At 55.4% G+C, this 24,672-nt stretch overlaps 3 protein-coding genes across 26 annotated transcripts; 2 read left to right on the forward strand and 1 right to left on the reverse strand.

The window, feature by feature from the left end:
- Window positions 1-922: 922 nt before the first annotated feature.
- Window positions 923-4,796, reverse strand: TMEM205 (transmembrane protein 205). Its single transcript, XM_054463990.1, has 4 exons — window positions 4,590-4,796; window positions 3,668-3,885; window positions 3,396-3,559; window positions 923-1,265 (listed from the first exon to the last, which is right to left on the reverse strand). The coding sequence occupies exons 1-4, from the start codon at window positions 4,607-4,609 to the stop codon at window positions 960-962; spliced, it is 708 nt and encodes a 235-aa protein (XP_054319965.1). The 5' UTR covers window positions 4,610-4,796; the 3' UTR covers window positions 923-959.
- CCDC159 (coiled-coil domain containing 159) lies at window positions 4,644-13,165 on the forward strand. 17 transcript variants are annotated; one of them, XM_063657844.1, is made up of 13 exons: window positions 4,649-4,809; window positions 6,925-7,043; window positions 7,141-7,370; window positions 7,829-7,862; window positions 8,113-8,201; window positions 8,293-8,374; window positions 8,999-9,194; window positions 10,092-10,159; window positions 10,243-10,319; window positions 11,677-11,798; window positions 12,010-12,092; window positions 12,802-12,918; window positions 13,094-13,165. In XM_063657844.1, the coding sequence occupies exons 1-13, from the start codon at window positions 4,805-4,807 to the stop codon at window positions 13,096-13,098; spliced, it is 1,227 nt and encodes a 408-aa protein (XP_063513914.1). In that variant the 5' UTR covers window positions 4,649-4,804; the 3' UTR covers window positions 13,099-13,165. The 17 variants fall into 17 exon arrangements, with proteins under 17 accessions (XP_063513912.1, XP_063513914.1, XP_054319961.1 ...); XM_063657843.1 differs by having other exon boundaries at window positions 4,692-4,802; XM_063657846.1 differs by adding an exon at window positions 5,006-5,135 and having other exon boundaries at window positions 4,710-4,802; window positions 12,802-13,165.
- A 146-nt stretch (window positions 13,166-13,311) lies between these two features.
- PLPPR2 (phospholipid phosphatase related 2) lies at window positions 13,312-23,966 on the forward strand. 8 transcript variants are annotated; one of them, XM_063657838.1, is made up of 10 exons: window positions 13,312-13,824; window positions 15,038-15,212; window positions 15,840-15,959; window positions 17,836-18,024; window positions 18,115-18,250; window positions 19,521-19,792; window positions 20,778-20,954; window positions 21,981-22,103; window positions 22,429-22,480; window positions 22,615-23,966. In XM_063657838.1, exons 2-10 carry the CDS (start codon window positions 15,177-15,179, stop codon window positions 22,956-22,958), a joined length of 1,449 nt encoding a protein of 482 aa, XP_063513908.1. In that variant the 5' UTR covers window positions 13,312-13,824; window positions 15,038-15,176; the 3' UTR covers window positions 22,959-23,966. The 8 variants fall into 8 exon arrangements, with proteins under 8 accessions (XP_063513908.1, XP_063513909.1, XP_054319953.1 ...); XM_063657839.1 differs by having other exon boundaries at window positions 21,981-22,087; XM_054463978.2 differs by having other exon boundaries at window positions 17,911-18,024.
- Window positions 23,967-24,672: the final 706 nt, after the last annotated feature.

Raw genomic sequence — 24,672 nt, forward strand, 5'->3', positions numbered from 1 at the left:
GCTTGAGTCCAGGAGTTGGAGGCTGCAGTGAGCTATCATGCCACTTCACTCCAGCTTGGGTGACAGAGCGAGACCCTGTCAAAAACAAGACAAAACAGGCTGGGCGTGGTGGCTCATGCCTGTAATCCCAGCACTTTGGGAGGCCGAAGTGAGCAGATGGCCTCAGATCGGGAATTCAAGGCCAGCCTGGCCAGCACAGTGAAACCCCGTCTCTACTAAAAATAACAAAAATTAGACGGGCGTGGTGGCAGGTGTCTGTAATCCCAGCTACTCAGGAAGCTGAGACAGAATGATCGCTTGAACCCGGGAGGCGGAGGTTGCAGTGAGCCGAGGTCGCGCCATTGCACTCCAGCCTGGGCAACAGAGCAAGACTCTGTCTCAAAAAAAAAAAAAAAAAAAAAAGACAAAACAGCCAGACACGGTGGCTCACGCCTGTAATCCTAGCACTTTGAGAGGCCAAGACGGGCAGATCACCTGAGGTCGGGAGTTCAAGACCAGCCTGACCAACATGGAGAAACCCTGACTCTAGTAAAAATACAAAAAATTAGCCAGGCATGGTGGCAGATGCCTGTAATCCCAGCTACTCAGGAGGCTGAGGCAGGAGAATCGCTTGAACCCAGAGACAGAGGTTGCAGTGAGGTGAGATCGCACCACTGCACTCCAGCCTGGACAACAAGAGTGAAACTCCATCTCAAAACAAAACAAAACAAATAATACATGATATGTCAGTGGTTAACAACATGTCTGGTATACAGCAGGTGCTCAATAAATGGGCATCATTATAGGAGAGGCTTACAGGATAAAATGGCTGACACTCCAAACCATCGTGCTTCATGAATGGGGAAACTGAGGCTCTTGGCTCTACCCTTGCCTGCCCCTCCCCCTGCTTCTCATGGCGGAAAAAAAAAAAAGACAGCAGCCGTTTCTGAAGAAGCATTTATTAGCATGCAGGGCCCATGCTAGAGGCTCCTTATTTCCAGTGCAAGGCCAGCGAGACAAAGCCCATTGCTCAGGACGCAGCCCAGATTGCAAAGAGAGGACAGCCCATGGTAGCGGAAGAAATTCTGGCGGAGAGCACTGTACTTGGGGTCCTTCTCTCGCAGCTGGCGGTAGGGATCGGGACCCTGGTGGCTGCCTGGTACCTCCCCACCCAGGCCTCGCTCCTTCTCCACGGTTTGCAGGGCCCACATGGCAGCTGTGGTGCGGGGTTCCAGCCAGCGGGCGTTGACAGTGGCCAGCGTAAGGCTCAGGAACAGCAGGTAAAGCTGGCAGGGACAGCAGAGGAGAAGGTGAGCCATGCCTGGGAGGCCAGAGGGGCCCTAGGGAGGGTCTTTCTGTATCCTCAACAGCACAGGGGTGGGGGTGGGGACAGCACTGGATCAAAAAACCTGCCTCCCCCTCTTTCCTTGAACCCAGACTGAGGGACCCAAAGCAGAACTCTAGCTCTTCTACTCTGAAAACCGCAGCTCTGAAGGAAAGGCTCCATCCCCACCTCCTCTATCCCCCTCAAAACCTCCCGAGCCTCTTCTCCACTGATATTCAGACTGGAAGTCCCCAGGGCAGGATCTCTTTCCTCAGTGGCCACAGCCCAGAGCCCAGAAGCTGACATTGGACCCACAGAGAGTGAATAAAAAGTCTTTGAGTGGCTGGGCGCAGTGGCTCATGCCTATAGTCCCAGCACTTTGGGAGGCTGAGATGGGTGGATCACTTGAGGCCAGGAGTTCAAGACCAGCCTGGGCAACATGGGCAAAACCCCGTCTCTACTAAAAATACAAAAATTAGCCAGGTGTGGGGGCTGTCCCCCTGTAATCCCAGCTACTCAGGAGGCTGAGGCATGAGGATTGCTTGAACCCGGGAAGAAGAGGTTGCAGTGAGCCAAGATTGCACCACTGCACTGCAGCCCGGGCGACAGAGCAAGACCCTGTCTCAAAAACAAACAAAACAAAAAGTCTTTGAAGGCAGGCATGGTGGCTCATGCCTGTAATCTGTAATCCCGGTGCTTTCAGAGATGGGGGTGGGAGCATCACTTGAGGCCAGGAGTTCAAGACCAGCCTGAACAACAACACAGCAAAGACCCTCATCTCCCTTTTTTTTTTTTTTTTGAGACTGAGTTTCACTCTTGTTGCCCAGGCCGGAGTGCAATGGCGTGACCTCGGCCCACTGCAATCTCCGCCTCCTGGGTTCAAGCAATTCTCCTGCCTCAGCCTCCCAAATAGCTGGGATTACAGGCACACACCACCACACCCAGCTAATTTTTGTATTTTTAGTAGAGACGGGGTTTCACCACGTTAGCCAGGATGGTCTCGCGCTCCTGACTTCGGGATCCACCCACCTCGGCCTCCCAAAGTGCTGGGATTACAGGTGTAGCCACCACCGCACCCAGCCTCCCTATTTTTTTTAATTAAGAAAAATGTTTTAGCCATTCTCACATTGCTATAACCCCATCTCTATTTGTTGTAAGTATTTGAATACCTTCTGAGCCTGTTTCATTAAAATAAATAAATAAAAGAAAGAAAAAAAAACAGTCTGTGAAGTTCTAGTTACCCATAATCCCCTCCTGTCTATGAGATTATTCTTGAAACACCTGTCAGGTCTCACTTACCCACATCTATGAAACATAATGCAGGCAAGGGAAGGCCAGATTAAATAGAGAAATCTGAGATGCAGAGTTAGTTTCTTGCCTTGTGGCCAGAAAAATGTGTGGAAGGGGGTAGGAAACCATAAATTCCCAGTCGGGCTGGTTTTTAAACAATAAGCTGGGGTCAATGTCCCAGCTCAGCTGAGTCACCACAGCTTGGCAGCAGGCCCAGCCAGCGGGAGGAGAGGGAACAGCAGCTAGCAGGGAGATGCTGGGGGATAGACAGGGCTGCTGGGGACTGTTGTACAGGCTGTGCACTGCTCAAGGGTATCCAGAGCCCAGCTTTGTATCTACCAGGAAGAAGGGGCTCCCCTCCCCTCCCCTCCTTTCCCCTCCCCTCTCCTTTCCTCTCCTCTCCTTTCCTTTTTTTTTTTGAGACGGAGTCTTGCTTTGTCGCCCAGGCTGGAGTGCAATGACGTGATCTCGGCTCACTGCAACCTCTGCCTCCTGAGTTCAAGCAATTCTCCTGCCTCAGCCTCCTGAGTAGCTGGGATTACAGGTGCACACCACCATGCCTGGCTAATTTTTTTGTATTTTTAGTAGAGACGGGGTTTCACCATGTTGGTCAGGCTGGTCTTGAACTCCTGACCTCGTGATCCGCCCACCTCGGCCTCCCAAAGTGCTGGGATTACAGGCGTGAGCCACCATGCCTGGCCTTTTTTTTTTTTTTTTTTTTCCGGAAAAGGTATAGCCATAGGCGCTCACTGGGGTCCTGGGAACAAGTCTCCAGAGGGCAGTGGCACTCAAACCCACGTACCTGGCTGGCCTCCCAGAATGTGAGCTGAGCCCAGGCATGCTGTGAAGCCAAGATGCAGAGGTTGACGAAGGCACAGCCCATGGAGATGTGGAAGTAGAAGGGGAAGAGTTTGCTCTGCACTAGTCCGAAGGTATGTCGGGGAAGGCTTCGGAAAAGCAGGAAGCCTGCAGGGAGGGTATGGGGACCACAGGGTTGTTAGGGCACTTCCCGGTTCCCCTCTTATTTCCATCCCCACCCCAGGTACCCATGACATCCAAGCTGAGGGTCCCTACCTGAGACGAAGGTCACCCACATTTGCATGCCCCAGGCACCTGACAAGACCAGTAGATGGACCATCTTAATCAGGCCTCCTAGGTTCCCGCCTTCCTCCATCTTGCAGTCCTGGGAAGGAGGCACCCGGTGGCTCAGAACTTTACCTTTGCCTCGTGTGTGGCCTTCAGACCCTGTGAGCCCGCTCAGGGACAGGGTTACGGCCAATCCAGCAGAGATTCTGGCAAAGCATCCCGGGAATGAGAGTGAGAAAGGCCCAAAGCAGTCAAGGCCCAAAGACAACCCTCAACCCCATCTCTCCAAATGTCAGCCCTCAAGATCTCAGGCTCTCTGGACCTCAATCTCCATGCCACTTCAGAGGCCCCAAATTTCAGCCCCAGCAGGTCCAGCTCATAGCCCTAGGTCTTCAGAGATCACTCCACTAACTCCCAAATATCACCCCAGGGATCCAGTTCTGACAGCCAAGACTACTCCTCTCATAAAATAATCCCGGATATTAGGTGAAGATCCCCAAAGCCCCAAGGAAACCCTAAATCTCATCCTGAGGAAACCCTAAATCTCATCCTGAGGACACCGATCCCACCAAAGCCCCGAGGAAACCCCAAATCTCATCCCGAGGACACCGATCCCACCGTTAGGAACCGGGACCTCAACCCGCAGCACCCGGATTCCGCGAACAGAGGCGTCGGGGCCAAACGGGCTGAATCCAGTACCTCACTCCCACGCCCCCGGGTGGACAGCGACCCTCCTCCGCCGCGTCCCCTCGTGGGTTTCCCCCAACCAATGATTCGTCCCGCCTCCCAGCTGAGCCCGAAGCCAATCGGGTCGTAGATCTGCACCTTTCTATCCCGCCCTCCTGGGTATTGACTAATCGTAGAAACCCCCCTGGGATCCCGCCCCCTCCACGGGCTTTAATCCAATTACACCGCGGCTACTAAGCGCATCTGAAGCGTGAAGGCGCCAATGAGGCCTTCGGCTACTCCGGCAGGGGCGGAACTAAAATGCCGGCCACACCCCTCTCTATGACTCTCTCAGTCGCTGAGCATTTTAATGCGATGGTGTCCCCGCGGGATCAAACTTCAGCGTCACAGCTGAGGACTGGCTTCGTGGTCCCTGATGGGAGAGCATGAACAGGTGGTATGTGGTAGGTGGGGTTCTGGAGCCTGGCGGGTGCAGATTTCACAACCCAGGGGCGGAGCCAGGATGATGACCCCGCCCCCCTTCCTAAATAATTCTCCCGGGAGGGACACGGAAGCAGCAACCGGGATGGGACGGAGAGAGAGGAGGCAAGACTGGGGACCTAAGCTGGTTCTCAAATGCCTCTCCTTTTCCCCTCCAAGCCTCCCAGGCTTCCTATGGTCCCTAAGTCCCAGGTTCTCAGCGTGACATTCCAGAGCAAACACAGCTTCCCATTACTCTATACCAGGCACTGGCATGGATTAATTTATTTAATCACAACATCCCAGTAAGGTGAATATTATGACATCTCGTTTTTATAGTTGGGGACACTGAGGCATGGAGAGGTTCAGTAACGCGACCAGTATTACACAGCTGGAAGGGACAGAGCTAAGATTTGAACCCAGGCCATCTAGCTGGAGAGTTTCCCTGCTTAACCATCATACTCTGCTGTCCCTGGAAGTGAGGACCTCCCTGAGGCAGTGTCTCTCGGAGGGGCAGCTTAGGACATTTCAGGCAGAAGAAAAATGTGTACATCACAGGGTGGGTGTGAAGATCCAATGAATGCTTAGGGGATGCCCGGCACTCAATTAGGTGCTCAGAAAATAGGAGCCTAAAAAAGGATTAAGGAAGATTTTACTGAATATATGATGAATAGTTTTTGTTTGTTTGTTTGTGTTTGAGATGGAGTTTCGCTCTTGTTGCCCAGGCTGGAGCACAGTGGCATGATATCGGCTCACTGCAACCTCCGCCTCTGAGGTTCAAGCGACTCTCCTGCCTCACCCTCCCAAGTAGCTGAGATTACAGGCATGCGCCACCACACCTGGCTAATTTTGTATTTTTAGTAGAGATGGGGTTTCACCATGTTGGTCAGGCTGGTCTCGAACTCCTGACCTCAGGTGATACACCTGCCTTGGCCTCCCAAAGTGCTAGGATTACAGGTGTGAGCCACTGTGCCCAGCCTGAGTAGTTTTGAAGAGCGTGTAGGAGTCTTCCAGGTCAACTGAATCAGGCAGAGGGCCTGGCAAGGGTGACAGAAGAGAAAGGTCTAGAGGATTTGGGGGAAGAGGCTGAGTGTGACTCAGGGCAAGGTGCCTTTCACCTAGAAGTTTCTCCAGGCAGACCTGCCCCAGATATCTCCATCTGTGCCATATCTGGCTATACTGGAGGGGGAGGGGAGTTGAATGTGAGACCCAGAGCTTAGCTGTTTCCTGTTCCCAGCCTCTTCTAGCACAGGCCTGGGCCCCAATTCAGCTAACATTTATTGAATAGATATGCCCTGCCTCTCCTGCTCACACTCTATGGCTGGCATTCACCTGTGGGGTCAGGTCCAAGCTCCTGGCTTGGCTGTCAATGCCTTACTGGAGTGCTCTGCTAACCTCCTGCTCCTTCCTCTTGGACCTCGATTCAGCCATCATGAATTTACCAGCATACAGCATGTGATTCTACACCTCCAAGCTTTTGCACGTGCTGTTCCCTGCCAGGAAAGCCCTTCCTTTAAGCCAATGTCAAGGTCCCTTTTTTCTTTGGACTCTTCTGAGGCCTGATTTTTTTTCTTTGGGGCCTTCTGGGGCCTTCTCACTACCCAGCCCAAACTTTGGGGCTGGGATAATCTTTTTTTGTTGTTGTTTTTTATTTTTGGAGACCGAGTCTTACTCTGTTGCCGAGGCTGGAGTGCAGTGGTGCAATCTCGGCTCACTGCAACCTCCGCCTCCCGGGTTCAAGTGATTCTCCTGCCTCAGCCTCCCGAGTAGCTGGGATTACAGGCGCCCACCACCATGCCCAGCTAGTTTTTGTATTTTTAGTAGAGACGGGGTTTCACCATATTGGCCACGCTGGTCTCGAACTCCTGACCTCAAGTGATCCTCCCGCCTTGGCCTCCCAAAGTGCTAGGATTACAGGCGTGAGCCACATTGCCGGCCGCGCCTGGCCTTGGGATCATCTTTTATCCAGCTTTGGCTCCTACCATAACTGAGAAGCCTTGAGTTTAGGGCTGAGGCCTCTCTGGCATGTCAGGGAGGGTCTGGGGACACTGGGGACATGGGGACTTATCTCAAAGCAGCCCCTGCTTCCCTACTCACAGCGACCCTCTTTTGGCCGGCCTACCCCGGGACCCTGACTACTCTGTGTCCTGCCTCTACTCACCTCCCTCACCCTCCAGCGTGTGTTTGCCTGCTAACATGAAGTGTGACAAGTACTGGGGTTCGTTAGGGGGCTCCCATAGGGCTGGGGATGCTGGGAGGGGCTGGGAATGTGAGGAGTGCCCTGCACTGTCCCTCAAGGAAGCCCTCACTCCTAGGCTCTTCCTCGGACAAGGCTCTGGAGCATACAGCTCACTGGTCCAGGACCCCAGAGCCAGAGACCTTGGGACGCCCTGTTTCTGGGGACACAGTGAGGACTGCAGACTGCAGGCCAGGGTGGGGCTCGGGGCCTCCGCCACATGAGGCTGCCCCCTCCCCCAGTCCAGACCTGCAGAAGGAGTGCTGTAATGACCAGGACGTTTTGAAGAGGCATCACAACGTAGCTAAGGTTACCCCCACCCGGGAAACCCCTTCAATGCAGAAAACTACTGCAATCTACTGCTGTGGGGCTTAGGGAAGGGGCTGTAAGGCAGAGAGACTCCCATGAATGTACCCACTGTGTTTCTTCAGCACCTAGAACAACGCCTGGCACTCAGCAGGCCCTGGCTAAGCAAGTCTTAAATGAATGGATGAAGGAATGAATGGAAGGAAAGAGTGTGGTTGTGTGTCTTCCATGGGGATTTGGCTGTGATCGTCTCTCAGCCACATAAGTGCACTTCTGAGCATATGTAGCCCCAGGGGGAGGTGCATGAATATGCCTGGAGTGCAGCTTTGCCTGCACTTATGGTTTGGGACACCTAGAACTGAGGAGATCCAACTCTTGTCCAGCCCTCAAAACTGGGTTGAGGTGAGCAAGGAGGCAGCTCAGGGACACATTTCTACTCCCATCTCATCTCTCTTCCTTAGAAGCCCTTGGAGACCAGCTCTTCCAAAGTCAAAGGTGAGAAATCTCCTTTCCAACTAAACTGTGTGGGGAAGACCTGCTGGTTTCTACCTCTACCCTCTGCCCCAGCATCAGCTGACCCCCTGCCATGGTCACCCATTCACTCCTGCCCAAGGCTGAGTGGGCCCCTGTTCTATATCTTACCCCCTGTCCCTACTGCTACTCTGAGCCTTTGCTGACCTCTGCCCTGCCCTTGCCCCAGACCCCACCCCTTACAGCCCTGGCTCACCCTCTTCTCTGCCCATAGCCAAGACCATTGTGATGATTCCCGACTCCCAGAATCTCCTGCGATGTGAACTTGAGTCGCTCAAGAGCCAGTTACAGGCCCAGACCAAGGTGAACCGCCTTGGCCCTGCCCCCAGCAACCTCTGTTTCTCGTTGCCCTCCCCTCCTTCCTCCCACCCCAAGGCTGACCTCTTTCCTCCAGGCTTTCGAGTTCCTGAACCACTCAGTGACCATGTTGGAGAAGGAGAGCTGCTTGCAGCAAATCAAGATTCAGCAGCTTGAAGGTGAGGACTGGCCAGAGATCAAGGTCAGGCTAGGTCAGGCGTGGTGGCTCATGCCTGTAATCCCAGCATTTGGGGAGGCCAAAGAGGGTGGATCACTTGAGGTCAGGAGTTTGAGACCAGCCTGGACAACATGGTGAAACCCCATCTCTACTTAAAAAAAAAAAAAAAAAAAAAAAAAAAGGCTGGGTGCTGTCACTCATGGCTGTAATCCCAGCACTTTGGGAGGCTGAGGCAGGTGGATCACCTGAGGTCAGGAGTTCGAGACCAGCCTGGCCAATATGGTGAAACCCCATCTCTACTAAAAACACAAAAATTAGCCACGCATGATGGTATGCACCTGTAGTCCCAGCCACTCAGGAGGCTGAGAAAAGAGAATTGCTTTCTGGGAGGCAGAGGTTGCAGTGAGCCGAGATCACGCCTCTGCTCTCCAGCCTGGGCAACAAAGCAAGACTCCATCTCAAAAAAAAAAAAAAAAAAAGTCAGGCTGGAAGCTGGTCCTGTTGGGATCAGCTGGGCCAGGCCAGGGTGAGAGAAATTGGGAGAGTCTGGGTTCTGGGTCAAGATTAGGACAAGCTGGGTTCAGGGTGGGATCAGGGCTCAGTCAAGGTCCCACACTCTCTGCAGAGGTGCTGAGCCCCACAGGCCGCCAGGGAGAGAAGGAGGAGCACAAGTGGGGCATGGAGCAGGGCCGGCAGGAGCTGTATGGGGCCCTGGCCCAAGGCCTTCAGGGGCTGGAGAAGACCCTGCGTGACAGTGAGGAGGTGCAGCGAGCCCACACCACTCGCTGCCTGCAGCTGCTGGCCCAGGAGATCCGGGACAGGTCGGGGATGGGGATGGCGGGAGGGCAGCTTGGAGTCCACATGAGGGAAGGGAGACCCAGAACTGGGGAATGGAGGCAGGATGGGGGAAATGGCAGACGCCTGGGGGAGGCGGACTGAGGGATGGTGGAAAGCCCGAGGGACAAGAAGAGGGAATGAGGCCGGGTGTGGTGGCTCATGCCTATAATCCCAGCACTTTGGGAAGCCAAGATGGGTGGATCACCTGAGGTCAGGAGTTCGAGACCAGCCTGGCCAACATGGTGAAACCCCATCTCTACTAAAAATACAAGAATTAGGCATGGCGGCAGGTGCCTGTAATCCCAGCTACTGGGGAAGCTGAAGCAGGAGAATCACTGGAACCCAGGAGGCAGAGGCTGCAGTGAGCTGAGATCGCGCCACTGCACTCCAGCCTGGGCGCCTGGGCGGCAGAGCGAGACTCTGTCTTAAAAAAAAAAAAAAATGAGGAGGGGATGAGAGGCTCAGGGGAGACAGGTGGCTGGTGGGGGTGGGGGAGTGGAAAACTGAGAGGCCAGAAGGAAGGGAAGACAGAAAGCTGGAGGTGGGATGGAAAACGAGGCCAGGGGATCAGAAACGGGGATGGCAGGGGAGACTGAGAGGACAGGAGGCTGGGGGTATAGAAAGTCGGGGGACAGGAGGTGGGGAGGTGGAGGCCAGGTGATAGGAGGCTGAGTGGGGTAGGAGAGGCTGAGAATGGGAGGCAGGGGATCCGAAGGAGAGGATGGGGATGAGGGTAGGGGGATTGTAGAAGGGGAGGAGAAAAAGGCAGGGAGGTGTGGGGAGGGGACAGAGCTTGGGGGGATGGGTGGAGGGACAGATAGGGGCATGGGAGGTCAGGGGCCAGGCAGGGAGTGCAGGTCTGGGCTGCACTGTCCCCTCAGCAAGAAGTTCCTGTGGGAGGAGCTGGAACTGGTGCGGGAGGAGGTGACCTTCATCTATCAGAAGCTCCGTGAGTTCCTGGAGCCCACAGCCGGTGTGTGGGGAGGGGGTCCTTCTTCAGCCTCTGTCCCCCTGAGCCCCCTCCCTCCACAGAGGCGCAGGAGGATGAGATCTCAGAGAACCTGGTGAACATTCAGAAAATGCAGAAAACGCAGGTGAAATGCCGCAAAGTGAGTGGAGGAGATGAGGACCCTGGGGAGGAGTGGGAGAGGGAGGGATGGGGATTTCGGCCAGCCTCCACCATGAGATTGGAGCCTGGGTTCAAATCTCAGCTCTGCCACTCACTGCTATGTGACTGTGGGCAAGTCACTTGACCTCTCTGAGCCTCAGTTTCCTCATCTGTATAATGGGTGTAATAATAACTCATCTTGGCCGGGTGCGGTGGCTCACGCCTGTAATCCCAACACTTTGGGAGGCTGAGGTGGGTGGATCACCTGAGGTCAGAAGTTCGAGACCAGCCTGGCCAACATGATGAAACCCCGTCTGTACTAAAAATACCAAAATTAGCTGGGTGTGGTGGCGGGCACCTGTAATCCCAGCTACTCAGGAGACTGAGGATGGAGAATCGCTTGAACCTAGGAGGCGGAGGTTACAGTGAGCTGAAATCGCGCCATTGCACTCCACCCTGGGCGACAAGAGCAAAACTCCATCTTAAAAAAAAAAAAAGAAAAAGAAAAAGAAAACTCATCCTGTTGGGTGCTGTGGCTCATGCCTGTTATCTCAGCACTTTAAGAGGCTGAGGTGGTTGGATTGCTTGAGCCCAGAAGTTCAAGACCAGCCTGGGCAACATGGCAAAACCCTGTCTCTACAAAAAAAACAAAAAACCAAAAAAACAAAGAATCAAAACAAAAAAAAAACACAAGAGGGTGTGGTGGCACATTCCTGTAGACTTAGCTACTCAGAAGGCTGAGGTAGGGGGATCACTTGAGCCTTGGAGGTTCAGGGTGCATTGCGCCCTGATAGTACCACTGCACTCTAGCCTGGGCGACAGACTGAGACCCTGTCTCAAAAAAGAAACAAACACCAAAAACAAAAACAAAAACAAAACCAAAATAAAACACTCCTCCCTACCTGATCAGATGTCTGTATTAGCTGAGTATTATGCACTTGAATGCAGTCTGGCATATAACAAGTGCTATATAACAGTCACCTTTTACTATTATCATTATTATTATTTATTTTGTTTTGTTTTTTGAGACGGAGTTTCGCTCTTGTTGCCCAGGCTGGGGTGCAATGGCGCGATCTCAACTCACTGCAACCTCTACCTCCTGGGTTCAAGCAATTCTCCTGCCTCAGCCTCCCTAGTAGCTGGGACTACAGGCGCCCACCACCACACCCGGCTAACTTTTTGTATTTTTAGTAGAGATGCGGTTTCACCGTGTTACCCAGGATGGTCTCAATCTCCTGACATCGTGATCCGCCCGCCTCGGCCTCCCAAAGTGCTGGGATTACAGGCGTGAGTCACCGCACCCGACACTATTGTCATTATTATTATGATTGCTGTTCTCTCATCCCTTCCCACCCCAGATCCTGACCAAGATGAAGCAGCAGGGTCACGAGACAACTGCCCGGCCGGAGACTGAAGAGATACCGCAGGGAGCCAGTGGCTGCTGGAAGGATGACCTCCAGAAGGAACTGAGTGATATATGGTGATGCCCAGCCCACAGTCTGACCCCTGACCCTCCTCTGAACCCCTTCCCCCAACGGGATCTGGCAGCGACCACCAGAACCTGGAGCCCACCTGAGTCCAGACCTCCCTCACCCCCTAGGACTCACCCCCACCACGGCCCCCAACCTTAGCCCTACTGCTGTCCACACCCTGAGCAATGTGGAGTCTCCCAGCTCCTCATCTTCCTGCAGGTCTGCTGTGCACGTGCTGCAGAACTCCATAGACAGCCTCACCATGTGCTCGGGGGCCGCTCTCAAGGCCTCGAGCCTAAGAGGTGAGGGAGGCTGAGAATTGCTCAGGGGTGGGAGGTCATTGTCTAGCTTCACTCAGGGGGGCTATGTTCAGAGAGCCTATTTGGGAGTCACACCTGTTGGGTGTTATTCTATGGTCACATTAAATAGTGTTCTGGGGTCACATTAAGGAGTCACTGGAGGTTTCATCCAGGGGTCATTCATGGTCACATTCAGAGCCACTTGGATCTTATATGAGTCCATGGGGACTCCACACAGTGGCTCATGCCTGTAATCCTAATATTTTGGGAGGCTGAGGTGGGAGGATTACTTGAGTCTAGGAGTTTGAGACCAGCCTGGGCAACACAGTGAGACCCCATCTCTCCAAAAAATTTAAAAACTAGCTGGGTGATGGTGCACCTGTGGCTGAGCACGCCTGTAGTCTCAGCTACTCAGGAGGCTGAGACAGGAGGATCGCTTGAGCCTGGGAGGTTGAGGCTGCAGTGAGCCATAATCGTGCCACTGCACTCCAGTCTGGGCAACAGAGCAAGACCCCATCTCAAAAAAAAAAAAAGTGTTAATTGGGTAAAATTCAAGGGTCATTGAAGTCATAATTTGGTGTTACATTGGATCACATTCAAGGGAATTGGGGGTCATGGTTTCAGTATCAGTGAGGTATACTATGAAGGGACACAGGGCCTATATTTGGGGGTTACTTGAGGGTCACATTCAGGGAACCTGTCCCTCCTGCAGGCCACAAGGGGCACTGGTGTCTGAGCCCTCCACTCCCCTCCTGGGACTCTGACTCCGACTCTGACCAGGACCTCTCCCAGCCACCTTTCAGCAAGAGCGGCAACTCCTTCCCAGCCGGTGCAGATCCTCCCCAGTACCCCCTCCACCCATTTCCCTCCTGACCTGCCCTTGACTCCCACAGTCTAGACCCTCGGAACAGGCCCAGATCCTGATCTGGGCATGCGGTCCCTGACCTGCAGCCCCGGAGTCCTCTGGACCTGGCCAGGCCCTGACCCACCCTCTCTCTCCACAGCTTGAGCAGCCGGGACTGCTCTCCCTGAAGACCCCTCCAGAGAGAAAATAAACTAGCCGAGACCCTCCTCTAGCCCCGACTGTTAGTCCTGCTGCTTCTTGTGCCTAGGAATCCCCCTGCCCTCCCAGTTTACTCCTCATTGTTGGGGGGGGAGGGGTGTAGAGACCCCAGGGGTCATTCGGGATGTGTGGGCTTGGAATCAGGGGACATCTGAAGCCAAATTTAATATATGACAAGGCAAGGAGTCATTCTGTCCAGACACGAGCAGCCGGACAGACTTCCACACTGGCCACAGAGCCTTCCTTTCTGGGGGGCCCTGGCGAATGGGGAAACTGAGGCCCAGAGAGGGAGGGGCGCGGCCCAGGGACATACTCTGAAGCCCCTCCCTCCTTTACCCTCGGAGCCCCGCCCACCCCAGGGTCCTCCCTCTCTACTTCCATTCTTGGTTCCTTCCCACAATCGATGCTAACACGCCCCGCCTCCAAGATCACGGAGGCCCCGCCCCGCCCCGCGAATGCGGCCCCGCCCCACGGGGCTATGCAAATGAGACGCCAGGAGGCCCCGCCCCTCCCTCCACCTCGGAGTCTGCGCGGCGCGGCCAGGCCGGGCCGACCGCGTCTCCGTCTCCGCGTCTGTCAGCCTGGCTGGCAGTCCGTCTGTCCATCCCGCCGCGCCGGGGCAGTCTAGGCGGAGCGGGGGCTCAGGCGGCGGCGGCCTCGACGCGGTGAGAGGTGGGGCTGGGGGCGCCCCTCATCCCCTCCCGTGGGCTTTCCACCCTCGGTGTCGGTCCCCGGTTCCTGAGGGTCGGGCCCCTCTGGGTCCAGCGCGGGGAGGGGTGGGGGAGGGGAGGCGGCGAGCTGGGGGAGGGGATGGGGCTGGGGGAGGGGACCCCGGGCCGAGGAGCCAGCACTGGTGGTGAGGGCGGCTGTGGGTAACTGTGATTGTGTGGTTGTCATTGTGTGTCTGTGTGTGGTTGTGTAACTGTCATCGTGTGGCTGTATGACTGGGATTGTGTGGCTTCGGGAGGTCCGCGGGTGTGTGTGTGTCACTGTCATTGTGCGGCTGTCGTTGTGGGTGTCACTGTGATGGTTTGTGTGTGTCTGGCTGTGCTGTGACTGCCATTGGCCCCCCGTGTGGCTGCTGTCTCTGTGTGTGACTGTCTTGGTGTTCGTGTGGTTGTGTGCATAGGACTGTCATTGTGTGGCTGCTGTTGTGTGTTCATTCTGATGGTGTGTATGTGTGTGTGGCTGTGGTCGTGCGCTGTGCACCTTTCTTGTGTGGCATTGTGAGTCTGTGTCATGGTCCATGGATGTGGCCATGTGGTTGTGGATGGCACCGTGTCTCTCCCCTGTGACTGTCGGTGTGAATAAGAGACTGTTAGTGTGTGTGTGGCTGTTGCTGAGTGCCTTGTAATTGGGGGTGTGACACTGTGATGGGTTCTGTGACCCCCATTGTGTGCGGTGTCTCTTTTCTGTGACTCTTAAGTGTGTTGCAGGCCTGACTGTGTGTCCCTGACTGTAGTGGCGTGGGGGCTTGTGTGGGACTGTGATGTGTATAGGGTCTCCTGATATGTCTCTCTCTGTTTGGCCTGGGGTGGGGGTGGGGGTGGGGACTTGTTTGGTCTGTTTAGGTGTCTCTGACAGGCTATGAGCCCACTGTGTGTGAGTATGCAGTGACATGTGTTGTGTGTGTTGGACACCTGTCTGAACAAGGGAGCCCCTCTTGTTCACTGCAAAGTGGCGCCCAGCACAGCGCCTGGAAGTCGGCAGGTGCTCGGTCTTCACTGTGGGATGGGTGAACGCTATGCCATGGTTGTGTGTGTGTGTGTGTGTGTGTGGTGCCAGGATGGAGGCTGCGGCTGGGTTGTGCTTCCTAGGGGTGACAGCATGGGTGACTCTGGGTATCTAGGACCTCTGGCAACCATCACCCCATATCACACTGCAGAATGAGTGTCGTGGTTGGGGTGCTGGACCCAGAGTGCCTACCCTTGCCTGCCTGGGTCTCAGTTTCCATATCTGCACAATGGGGGTGACCATCCCTGCCCTGCTGGCTGCCAGGAGCGGCTGTGAGTCTTCGGGCGTGGATGCAGCCTGGGGGAAGCCATAGGGCGCTTTCACAGGTGAGATGGGGCTGGGAGAATGGATGTCAGCAGGTGTGACTGTGTTGAGCCCTGAAGCGCTGGGGACTGGGGGTAGCCTTGGGGGAGGGAAGAGGAGAACTGGGAGGCAGACCGGCTGGGAAGAGGGGGAAGGAGGGAGAGGCAGTTGGCAGAGAAGGAGGGCTTGGCTATCAGCCCAACCAGACACCAACACCACAGCCCATGGGGACAGAGAGAGGGCCCCCTGTGGAGGCCATGGAGGAAGGGACTCGGGGGAAGGGTCTGGTAGGGATGGGGGGCCCCTCGGGAAAGAGGATGGTATCCCCTAAAAACTAGTGGGGACCCTTCTAAGTGCCATGGGGGAGGGGTTCCCATGAGGCTGGGGAGTCTCTTCTAAAGGCCCACCTCCTAAAGGGCATTGGGTCAGAGCCTCCCATGTAGGCTGTAGAGGAAGGGACCCCCTTAGACTCTCGGGGAGTGGTGTCAGGGGAGGCAGGTGTCCCCAGTAGGGTCAGGACCAACAGGGCAGGACCTGGATTGCAGAGGCGTGGCCAGAAGGTTCAAGGGGCAGAGTCAGGGCTTCCCCGGGGTGTGGCCAAAGGACTCAGGGATGAAGCCAGGGTCCCGGTGACCTGAGCCTTCCTCTAGGCACACCCCCTGGGACTCCCACTCCCCTCCACCTCTGCAGGCCTGGCCTTCACCATGGCGGGAGGGAGACCACATCTGAAGAGGAGTTTCTCCATCATCCCCTGCTTTGTCTTCGTGGAGGTGAGGACCCTTGTACCTCTCCAAGAGACGGCGTGCCTATCTCTGTCTCTGTCCAATCTCAGTCTCCTTATCTGTACTCACTTTTCCATCTCTGCGATCTCCCTTGCTGTCCCCTTTCTCTTGAGAAATGGTTATGAGCTTGGATTCAGAAGTGCTGCTCCCCGGGGTCCAATCCCTCTCTGCCCCATCCATACTGCAGGGTGCTGGACACCACAGGTACCCTCCTGAGCCTCAGTTTCCTCATTCATAAAATGGACATCACCAGAGTCCCAACTCCTAGGGCTGTTCTGTGTGTGTGTGTGTGTGTGTGTGTGTGTGTGTGTGTGTGTGTGTGTGTGTTTTGGTTTTTTTTTTGAGATAGGGTCTCACTCTGTCACCCAGGCTGGAGTGCAGTGGCATAATCTCGGCTTACTGCCACCTCCACCTCCTGGGCTCAAGCAATTCTCCTACCTCAGCCTCCCAAGTAGCTGAGACTACAGGCGTGTGCCATCATGCCCAGCTAATTTTTGTACTTTTTGGTAGAGATGAGATTTCAACATGTTGGCCAGGATGGTCTAGAACTCCTGACCTCAAGCAATCCTCCTGCCTCAGCCTCCCAAAGTGCTGGGATTACAGGTGTGAGCCACCATGCCCGGCCTCCTAGGGCTGTTCTAAAGGTAAAATGTATTAATTCATGGACAAAGCTTGGTACAACCTCCTGCCCACAGTGACAGTTACACCTGTAGTAGCTGCTAGTACCCCTACTCCTCTGATTTCTTTCCTTGTGGGAGAGTCTCTCCACCTCCTGCTGTCTGTCTGTCTCTCATTTGAGCCTTGGCCCTAATCTCACTCCCCATGCCCATCTCTTCTCTCCCTCTCTCTACAACTCCCTTCCCTTTTCCTCTCCCTTCTCGTTCCTCTTGCTTTTTTTCTCCCCCTCCCCTCCTTTCTTGGCTTCCCTCTCTCTCGCTCTGTTTTTTTTCTTTACATTTCTTCCTTTTCTTTCTTTCCCTCCCTCCCTCCCTCTCTGTCTCTTTCTTTCTTTCGTGATGGAGTCTTGCTCTGCTGCCCAGGCTGGAGTGCAGTGGCACGATCTTGGCTCACTGCAAACTCCGCCTCCCGGGTTCAAGTGATTCTCCTGCCTCAGCCTCCCGAGTAGTTGGGAGTACCGGCGTCTGCCATCATACCCGGCTAATTGTTGTATTTTTAGTAGAGACGGGGTTTTGTCATGTTGGCCAGGCTGGTCTCAAACTCCTGATCTCAGGTAATCCACCTGCCTTAGCCTCCCAAAGTGCTGGGATTACAAGCATGAGCCACCTTTTTCTTTATTTTTTTTTCTTTCTTTCCATCTTTCAGCCATTCCTTTTCCTTTCTTTCCGTCTTTCAGCCATTCCTTTTCCTTTCTTTTTTTCTGAGACAGGGTCTCCCTCTGTCACCCAGGCTGGAGTGCAGTGGTGCCATCATGGCTCACTGCAGCCTTAACCCTCTGGGCTGAAGCAACCTTCCTTCCTCAGCCTCCCAAGTAGCTGTGACTATAGTTGTATAGAGATGAGGTCATGCTGTGTTGCCCAGGCTGATCTCAAACTCCTGAGCTCAAGTGATCCTCCCGCCTCGGCCTCCCAAAGTGCTGGAATTACAGGCACAAGCCGCTGCACACGGCCCCTCTGTTTCTGTCTCCTTCTCCTTCTGTTTCTCCTAAGCCCTGACCCTTCTCTCACCTCCTTTCCCGATTTCTCTCAGTCTCTCTCCCCCTTGTCTCTGTCTCTCTCCATCTTCTAGTTTCTGTCTCTAACCCATGTTTCTCCATCTCTGTATCTCTGCCTCTGTGGCCTCAGCTGGAGCCCTGACCCTCTCTCTTCTCTCTCCGCCACCTCTCCCCGCCCTGGCTTGGTGGCAGTCGGTGCTGCTGGGCATCGTGATCCTGCTTGCTTACCGCCTGGAGTTCACGGACACCTTCCCTGTGCACACCCAGGGATTCTTCTGCTATGACAGTACCTACGCCAAGCCCTACCCAGGGCCTGAGGCTGCCAGCCGAGTGCCTCCTGCTCTTGTCTACGCACTGGTCACTGCCGGGCCCACCCTCACGGTGAGACAATGAAGGCCTCCTAGGAGGTAGGTGGGTGGGTGAGGGGATGGGCTGGAAGGCCAGAAGACTCCATCTTGGTCTTGCCCGCAGATCCTGCTGGGAGAGCTGGCGCGTGCCTTTTTCCCTGCACCACCTTCAGCCATCCCAGTCATCAGGGAGAGCACCATCGTGTCCGGGGCCTGCTGCCGCTTCAGCCCCCCAGTGCGGAGGCTGGTCCGCTTCCTGGGTGAGAGATGTGGCCTGGGGTCAGCCCCGTGGTTATGGTGGGGAGGTGGGTATAGAAGAAAAGAGTCGCGGGCCTGACAGTCATAATAATTCCAGGCTGGGTGTGGTGGCTCACGCCTGTAATCTCAGCACTTTGGGAGGCCAAGGTGGGCGATCACCTGAGGTCAGAAGTTCAGGACCAGCCTGGCCAACATGGCGAAACCCTGTCTCTACTAAAAACACAAAAAATTAGCTGGGCGTGGCGGCAGGTGCCTGTAATCCTTGAACCCAGGAGGCAGAGGTTGCAGTGAGCCAAGATTGCGCCAGTCTGGGCAACAAGAGCAAAACTCCGTCTCAAAAAAAAAAAAAAAAAAAATTCCAGGGAAAAGCTGGGCATGGTGGTGCATGCCTGTAGTCCCAGCTACTTGGGAGGCTGAGGCAGAGACTCAGCTACTTGGGAGTACCAGCTACTTGGGAGACTGAGCAAGATCCCACCTCTTTAAAAAAAAAAAGGGAATTCCAGGGGGGAAGGAAAAGGACCTGGAATTGCCATGATGGGGATGTTAGGAAGCAACAAGGGACTTAGGCTCAGACCAGATGTAATGGAGGTTCTAGGGACATGGGTGGGGCCTAACCCAACCATGGTGGCAACTGTCGGAAGAGGGTCCCAGAATGCCATAAGGAGAGTCTCAGGCACAAAAGAGAGACACAGGCACAGGACAAACACCCTGGAGCCCCTGGGTAGGGAGATGAGACTCTGGCTGTGCTTTAAATGGGGTCCCAGCCTCAAGTAGTGGCTGTGGGAAAGGGGGAGGGGCAGAGCTTACCTATAATGATGGTCCCAGGGGCAGAGGGCGGGAGACCCAGCTCTAACTTGGTGGCCCCAGGAGGAGAGTGTTGAACTCAGTAGTAGCCAGTTTGGGGGCAGGTAGGAAGAGCCCCCGGTATGCCATTAGGGTTTTCCCTAGCCGTCCTAGGCATGGGGTGGATCCTGATGTAATGGTGTTGGGGCGGGGGTCCAAGCCCAGCTATAATGGGGCTCCAAGGGAGGACCCGCCCCTGACATAGTGGTAATCCTAGAAAGACAGGGGCCAGATAATGAGGGTCCCTGGGGGCAGGAGGCCTCAGAGTACCTTCATGGTGGTCCTAAAGGAAGGCGGATGTTGGCACAACTACGGGGTCCCAAGTGTGCTTTAATAACAGTCACAGGAAAAGGGAGCTAAAAGGCCCAATGGAATCAGTGGGAGCATCAGGGCCTGGCGCATGAACCCCTTCCACTATCCCACCCCTAGGGGTCTACTCCTTCGGCCTCTTCACCACGACCATCTTCGCCAACGCCGGGCAGGTGGTGACCGGCAATCCCACGCCACACTTCCTGTCCGTGTGCCGCCCCAACTACACGGCCCTGGGCTGCCTGCCACCTTCTCCGGATCGGCCGGGTCCCGACCGCTTTGTCACTGACCAGGGTGCCTGCGCCGGCAGCCCCAGCCTCGTGGCCGCCGCGCGCCGCGCCTTCCCCTGCAAGGACGCGGCCCTCTGCGCCTACGCGGTCACCTACACAGCGGTGAGCTTCGGGGTCGGAAATGGGTGTGCGGGCTGGACAACGACCAGCAGCCAGGAAGCCGCCAGGGTTGGAGCCTCTGCTCTTCCACGCCCCGGATGCTGTTGGAAGCTCTCGCTTCTCCTCCCAGATCCTAGCCAGGCCCCCAGCCAGAGGCTATCGCTGTCCATTGACTCCGCCCCTTGCTCTCTGGCCACGCCTCCTGAGCCAGTAATGCGAGGGAAGCTGTTGGCTCCACCCTATGGCATCAGGACACTGTCCCTGATGTGCAAGACTCAGAACCCCTAGAGCCTAGCCAGGCCCCCAGGATGCTACAGGCGCTAGATATTAGCTGGGAGACTGGGTAGATGGGACGGCCCTCTGGAGTCCTTGCCCCTCTTCTGGAGCCCTTGCCCCTCTCCTGGGGGCCTTCTTTCCTCCCGTTGTAGCCCTGGTCACGCTCCTTGCTCTTAACTGCTCTGGGATTTCTAACTCTGTCCCCTGCTTTTTCTTGGTCACATCCCCTGTTGCTTCAACTCTTTTTTCTGGCATCCGGGTTTCTGCTCCCACCCTGTCAGTGGTCCCCTGGGGGTCAGGGGCTCCACCTCCTGCAGCTCCTGGACCTGCCCCCTTCGCCCTTACTCCACCCTCTGATTCTGTGGCCACGCCCTAATCCAGTAAGTGTCTGTCCCCATCTGCGACTCCGGACCAGGGACACCTGGGCCCCAGACCTTGTCCTCTGCTCTTGGGAGCTCTGGCCACACCTAGCCCTGCAGGTAGTGCCCACGAGACTCCAAGACCTCAATCCCTGATCCCCGCCCCCACTTTGCCGTTTTGGTTACGCTCCCTGGAAAAGCCCACTGGGAGCCCATGACTCCATCCCTGGAGCCCTTTGGCCACACCCTCCAGCCCCAACGCTCTGGCCATGCGCTCTAGCCCAGAAAGGAGCGTCCACTTGGGTTCGGCGACTTGCCTCCGCTTTCCCCCTGACCAGTCTGGCTCCCCGCAGATGTACGTGACTCTCGTGTTCCGCGTGAAGGGCTCCCGCCTGGTCAAACCCTCGCTCTGCCTGGCACTGCTGTGCCCGGCCTTCCTGGTGGGCGTGGTCCGCGTGGCCGAGTACCGAAACCACTGGTCGGACGTGCTGGCTGGCTTCCTGACAGGGGCAGCCATCGCCACCTTTTTGGTGAGTTCCCTCCTCAACCTTCCCAGCATGGAAGACCCTCACCAGCTCTCTGACCCAAGAGGCAGGACCACATGATGGAGAAGGGTGTGGACTCTGTGTGACCTTGGGCCAGTCCCTTAACATTACCCTTCCTGGATATTCTCATCTGTGAAATGAGATACCAGGATCAGGGTGACGCAAGGCCTTGAATGCAAATTTTAAGACCGTGCCCAAACACTCGGTAATCAAGATTAATAATATTTTAACAAAACATTTTTAAAGATCAAAGTTAATACAAAACTATCATAATGTACAGAATACAAAAATTCTACATAAAGATGAATCAAGGCTGGGTGCGGTGGCTCACGCCTGTAATCCCAGCACTTTCGGAAGCCGAGGCGGGCGGATCACTTGAGGCCAAGAGTTGGAGACCAGCCTGGTCAACATGGAGAAACCCCGTCCCTACTAAAAATACAAAAATTAGCCAGGCGTAGTAGTCCCAGCTACTCGGGAGGCTGAGGCAGAAGAATTGCTTGAACCCGGGGGACGGAGGTTGCAGTGAGCCGAGATCATGCCACTTCACTCCAGCCTGGGTGAAAGAGTGAAAGTCTGTCTCAAAAAAAAAAAAAAATTAGCTGGGAATAGTGGCACACACGTGTAGTCCCAGCTACTCGGGAGGCTGAGGCAAGAGAGTTGCTTGAACCCAGAAGGTGGAGTTTGCAGTGAGCTGAGATCGCACCACTGCACTCCAGCCTGGGTGACAGAGTGAGACTCTGTCTCAAAAAAATAAAAAATAAAAAAAATTAAATCCTGCCCCTGTACAACTTGGTCTTACTTACTTTACCCTAGTCTGGGGTCTGTGAGATAAATAATAATTGCACCTACCTCGTAGTAAAATGGAACCAACAGTGCCTGGCACATACTATGCATCAGCTGTTTTTGAAAACCTGAGCCTCAGTTTCCTTATCTGAAAAATGGGGATGGTATTTACATAGCTCCTATGTGACTGGCCCCAGGCCTCAACAATCTCCTCTCCCTCTGTTCCAGGTCACCTGCGTTGTGCATAACTTTCAGAGCCGGCCGCCCTCTGGCCGAAGGCTCTCTCCCTGGGAGGACCTGGGCCAAGCCCCCACCGTGGACAGCCCCCTCGAAAAGTTAAGTGTGGCCCAGGTAAGGGGGGCCGGGGGCTGCTCCCGGCTGGAGAGGGTGGTGGGTGGAGGGGGCCAAGGATAGAGGAAGGAAGTCAGGCAAGAGGTGGGGGTCTCAGAACCATGAGGAAGTGGAGGCATCACCCATCTCTGTGGACATAGGTCCTGGGGGGACAGCCCCAAAGAATGAAAAGGAGCACCCCCGTCTTCTTCCCAAGGGGACATGGTTAATCATGAGAACTGTGGTTGTCTTTTCCATGGGGCTCTTCACCTGATGAGCTCCTTGTGGCTGTGGCCGGTAGGGCCCAGGGGGCCACTAGCCCCTTCCCTCTGTCTCTTTGTCTCAGGAACCCGAGGTCTGCAGGCCGCATTCGACACCGGCACGGCTCACCCCATCCAGTGAGTGTTGGGGGAGTGGGGGGCTAAACAGAGGGACTTCCACGTGGGCAGCCACTGCCCCAAAGGTCTCACCTAGGCCTTTATGCTGCCTCCCAAGTTTTCTGATCCCCTGATATCTGGCTTCTGACCACCAGAGTCGCAGAACTGCGCCCGCCGTGGCCACCTGATCCCCAGCTGTGTCTCCTCCAGGGCCCCAGCCATGTGTTCGTCGCCCCGTGTGCCCCGTCCTCGATTGAGGTCTGAGCCGACGCCCTTGCCCCTGCCCCTACCCCTGCCAGCGCCCACCCCCAGCCAGGGCCCCTCGCCTTCCTCCCCTGGACCTGGGGGGCCAGGCGGGGGTGGTGGACGTGGCCGGAAGCTGCTGCTGCCCACGCCCCTGCTGCGGGACCTGTACACCCTGAGTGGACTCTATCCCTCCCCCTTCCACCGGGACAACTTCAGCCCTTACCTGTTTGCCAGCCGTGACCACCTGCTGTGAGGCCCGACCACCCACCCAGAGTCTGCCCAGTCCCCACTTCTTCCCTGCCACGCGTGTGTGTGCGTGTGCCACGTGAGTGCCAAAGTCCCCTGCCCCCCAAGCCAGCCAGACCCAGACATTAGAAGATGGCTGGAAGGACATTTAGGAGACACCTGCCTCTCTGGCCCTCTGAGATATCCGATGGGCACAAGTGGAAGGTGGGCACTTGCCCTTACTATTGCCCTTTTAAGGGCCAAAGCTTGACCCCATTGGCCATTGCCTGGCTAATGAGAACCCCTGGTTCTCAGAATTTTAACCAAAAGGAGTTGGCTCCAGCCAATGGGAGCCTTCTCCTCACTTCTTAGAATCCTCCTGCAAGAGGGCAACTCCAGCCAGTGTTCAGCGACTGAACAGCCAATAGGAGCCCTTGGTTTCCAGAATTTCTAGAGTGGGTGGGCATGATTCCAGTCAATGGGGGACCGCCCGTGTCTAAGCATGTGCAAAGGAGAGGAGGGAGATGAGGTCATTGTTTGTCATTGAGTCTTCTCTCAGAATCAGCGAGTCCAGCTATAGGGTGGGGGGCAGGCTCCCCCATGGCAGGGTCCTTGGGGTACCCCTTCTCCTCTTAGCCCCTCCCTGTGTGCGGCCTCTCCACCTCTCACCCACTCCCTCCTAATCCCCTACTTAAGTAGGGCTTGCCCCACTTCAGAGGTTTTGGGGTTCAGGGTGCTGTGTCTCCCCTTGCCTGTGCCCAGGTCATCCCAAACCCTTCTGTTATTTATTAGGGCTGTGGGAAGGGTTTTTTCTTCTTTTTCTTGGAACCTGCCCCTGTTCTTCACACTGCCCCCCATGCCTCAGCCTCATACAGATGTGCCATCATGGGGGGCATGGGTGGAGCAGAGGGGCTCCCTCACCCTGGGCAGGCAAAGGCAGTGGGTAGAGGAGGCACTGCCCCACTTTCCTGCCCCCTCCTCATCTTTAATAAAGACCTGGCTTCTCATCTTTAATAAAGACCTGTTTGTAACAGAAGTTTGGCCACCTGCCTTCCTCCCCCGGGTGGTGGGGGGGGGGGTGCGGAGGACTTTCATCGTGGGTCTAGATGTCTGTGGAGCTGGGTGTGGGTGTATTGCTGCAGTGTATCTAAGGACGATTGTGGAAAGGCAGCCCGGTTTCATGGAGTTTCAGACTTGGGCTGAAATCCTGGCTCAGCATTCTGGGCTCTGTGGCCTCAGAAAAGTTCATTCACCTCTCTGTGCCCTTGTTTCTTCATCTGTCAAAGGCAAACAGTCACTCAAGCCACCAAGGCACACAAACCCACATCAGGAGCCGTACATGCCCTGTCTGTCTCAGGCCAGGGCACAGAGGGCACAAGGAATGGGATGAGGATACCTGGGGGTCCTGAGAGGGATGGGGGATGTTGAGGGGCACTAAGAACCTCCAAGCCAAACACCTGGCTGTGTGAATGAGAACAGGGGTGCTGAGTATGAGATTACACCAAGACCCAACCCCCCTGAGAACTCAGCAGATACTGGGGATGTTCAAAGGGTCAGGGAGAGGGAGCCACAGGACCCCCCTAGCAATTGTGGCTCTGAGGGCCTTCAGACAGGGCATTTGGGACCCAGAGTTACTCAGGAACCAGGAAAAGGGAGTCTGTTTCCCTTCTCTCCTTAATTAATTCACTCATTCATTAAGCAAACACTGTAGAACCCCTACTGTGTGCTAGATGGTCTTAGTC

Source organism: Pongo pygmaeus, chromosome 20, assembly GCF_028885625.2.
Source record: "Pongo pygmaeus isolate AG05252 chromosome 20, NHGRI_mPonPyg2-v2.0_pri, whole genome shotgun sequence".
Classification (NCBI taxonomy): Eukaryota; Metazoa; Chordata; class Mammalia; order Primates; family Hominidae; genus Pongo; species Pongo pygmaeus.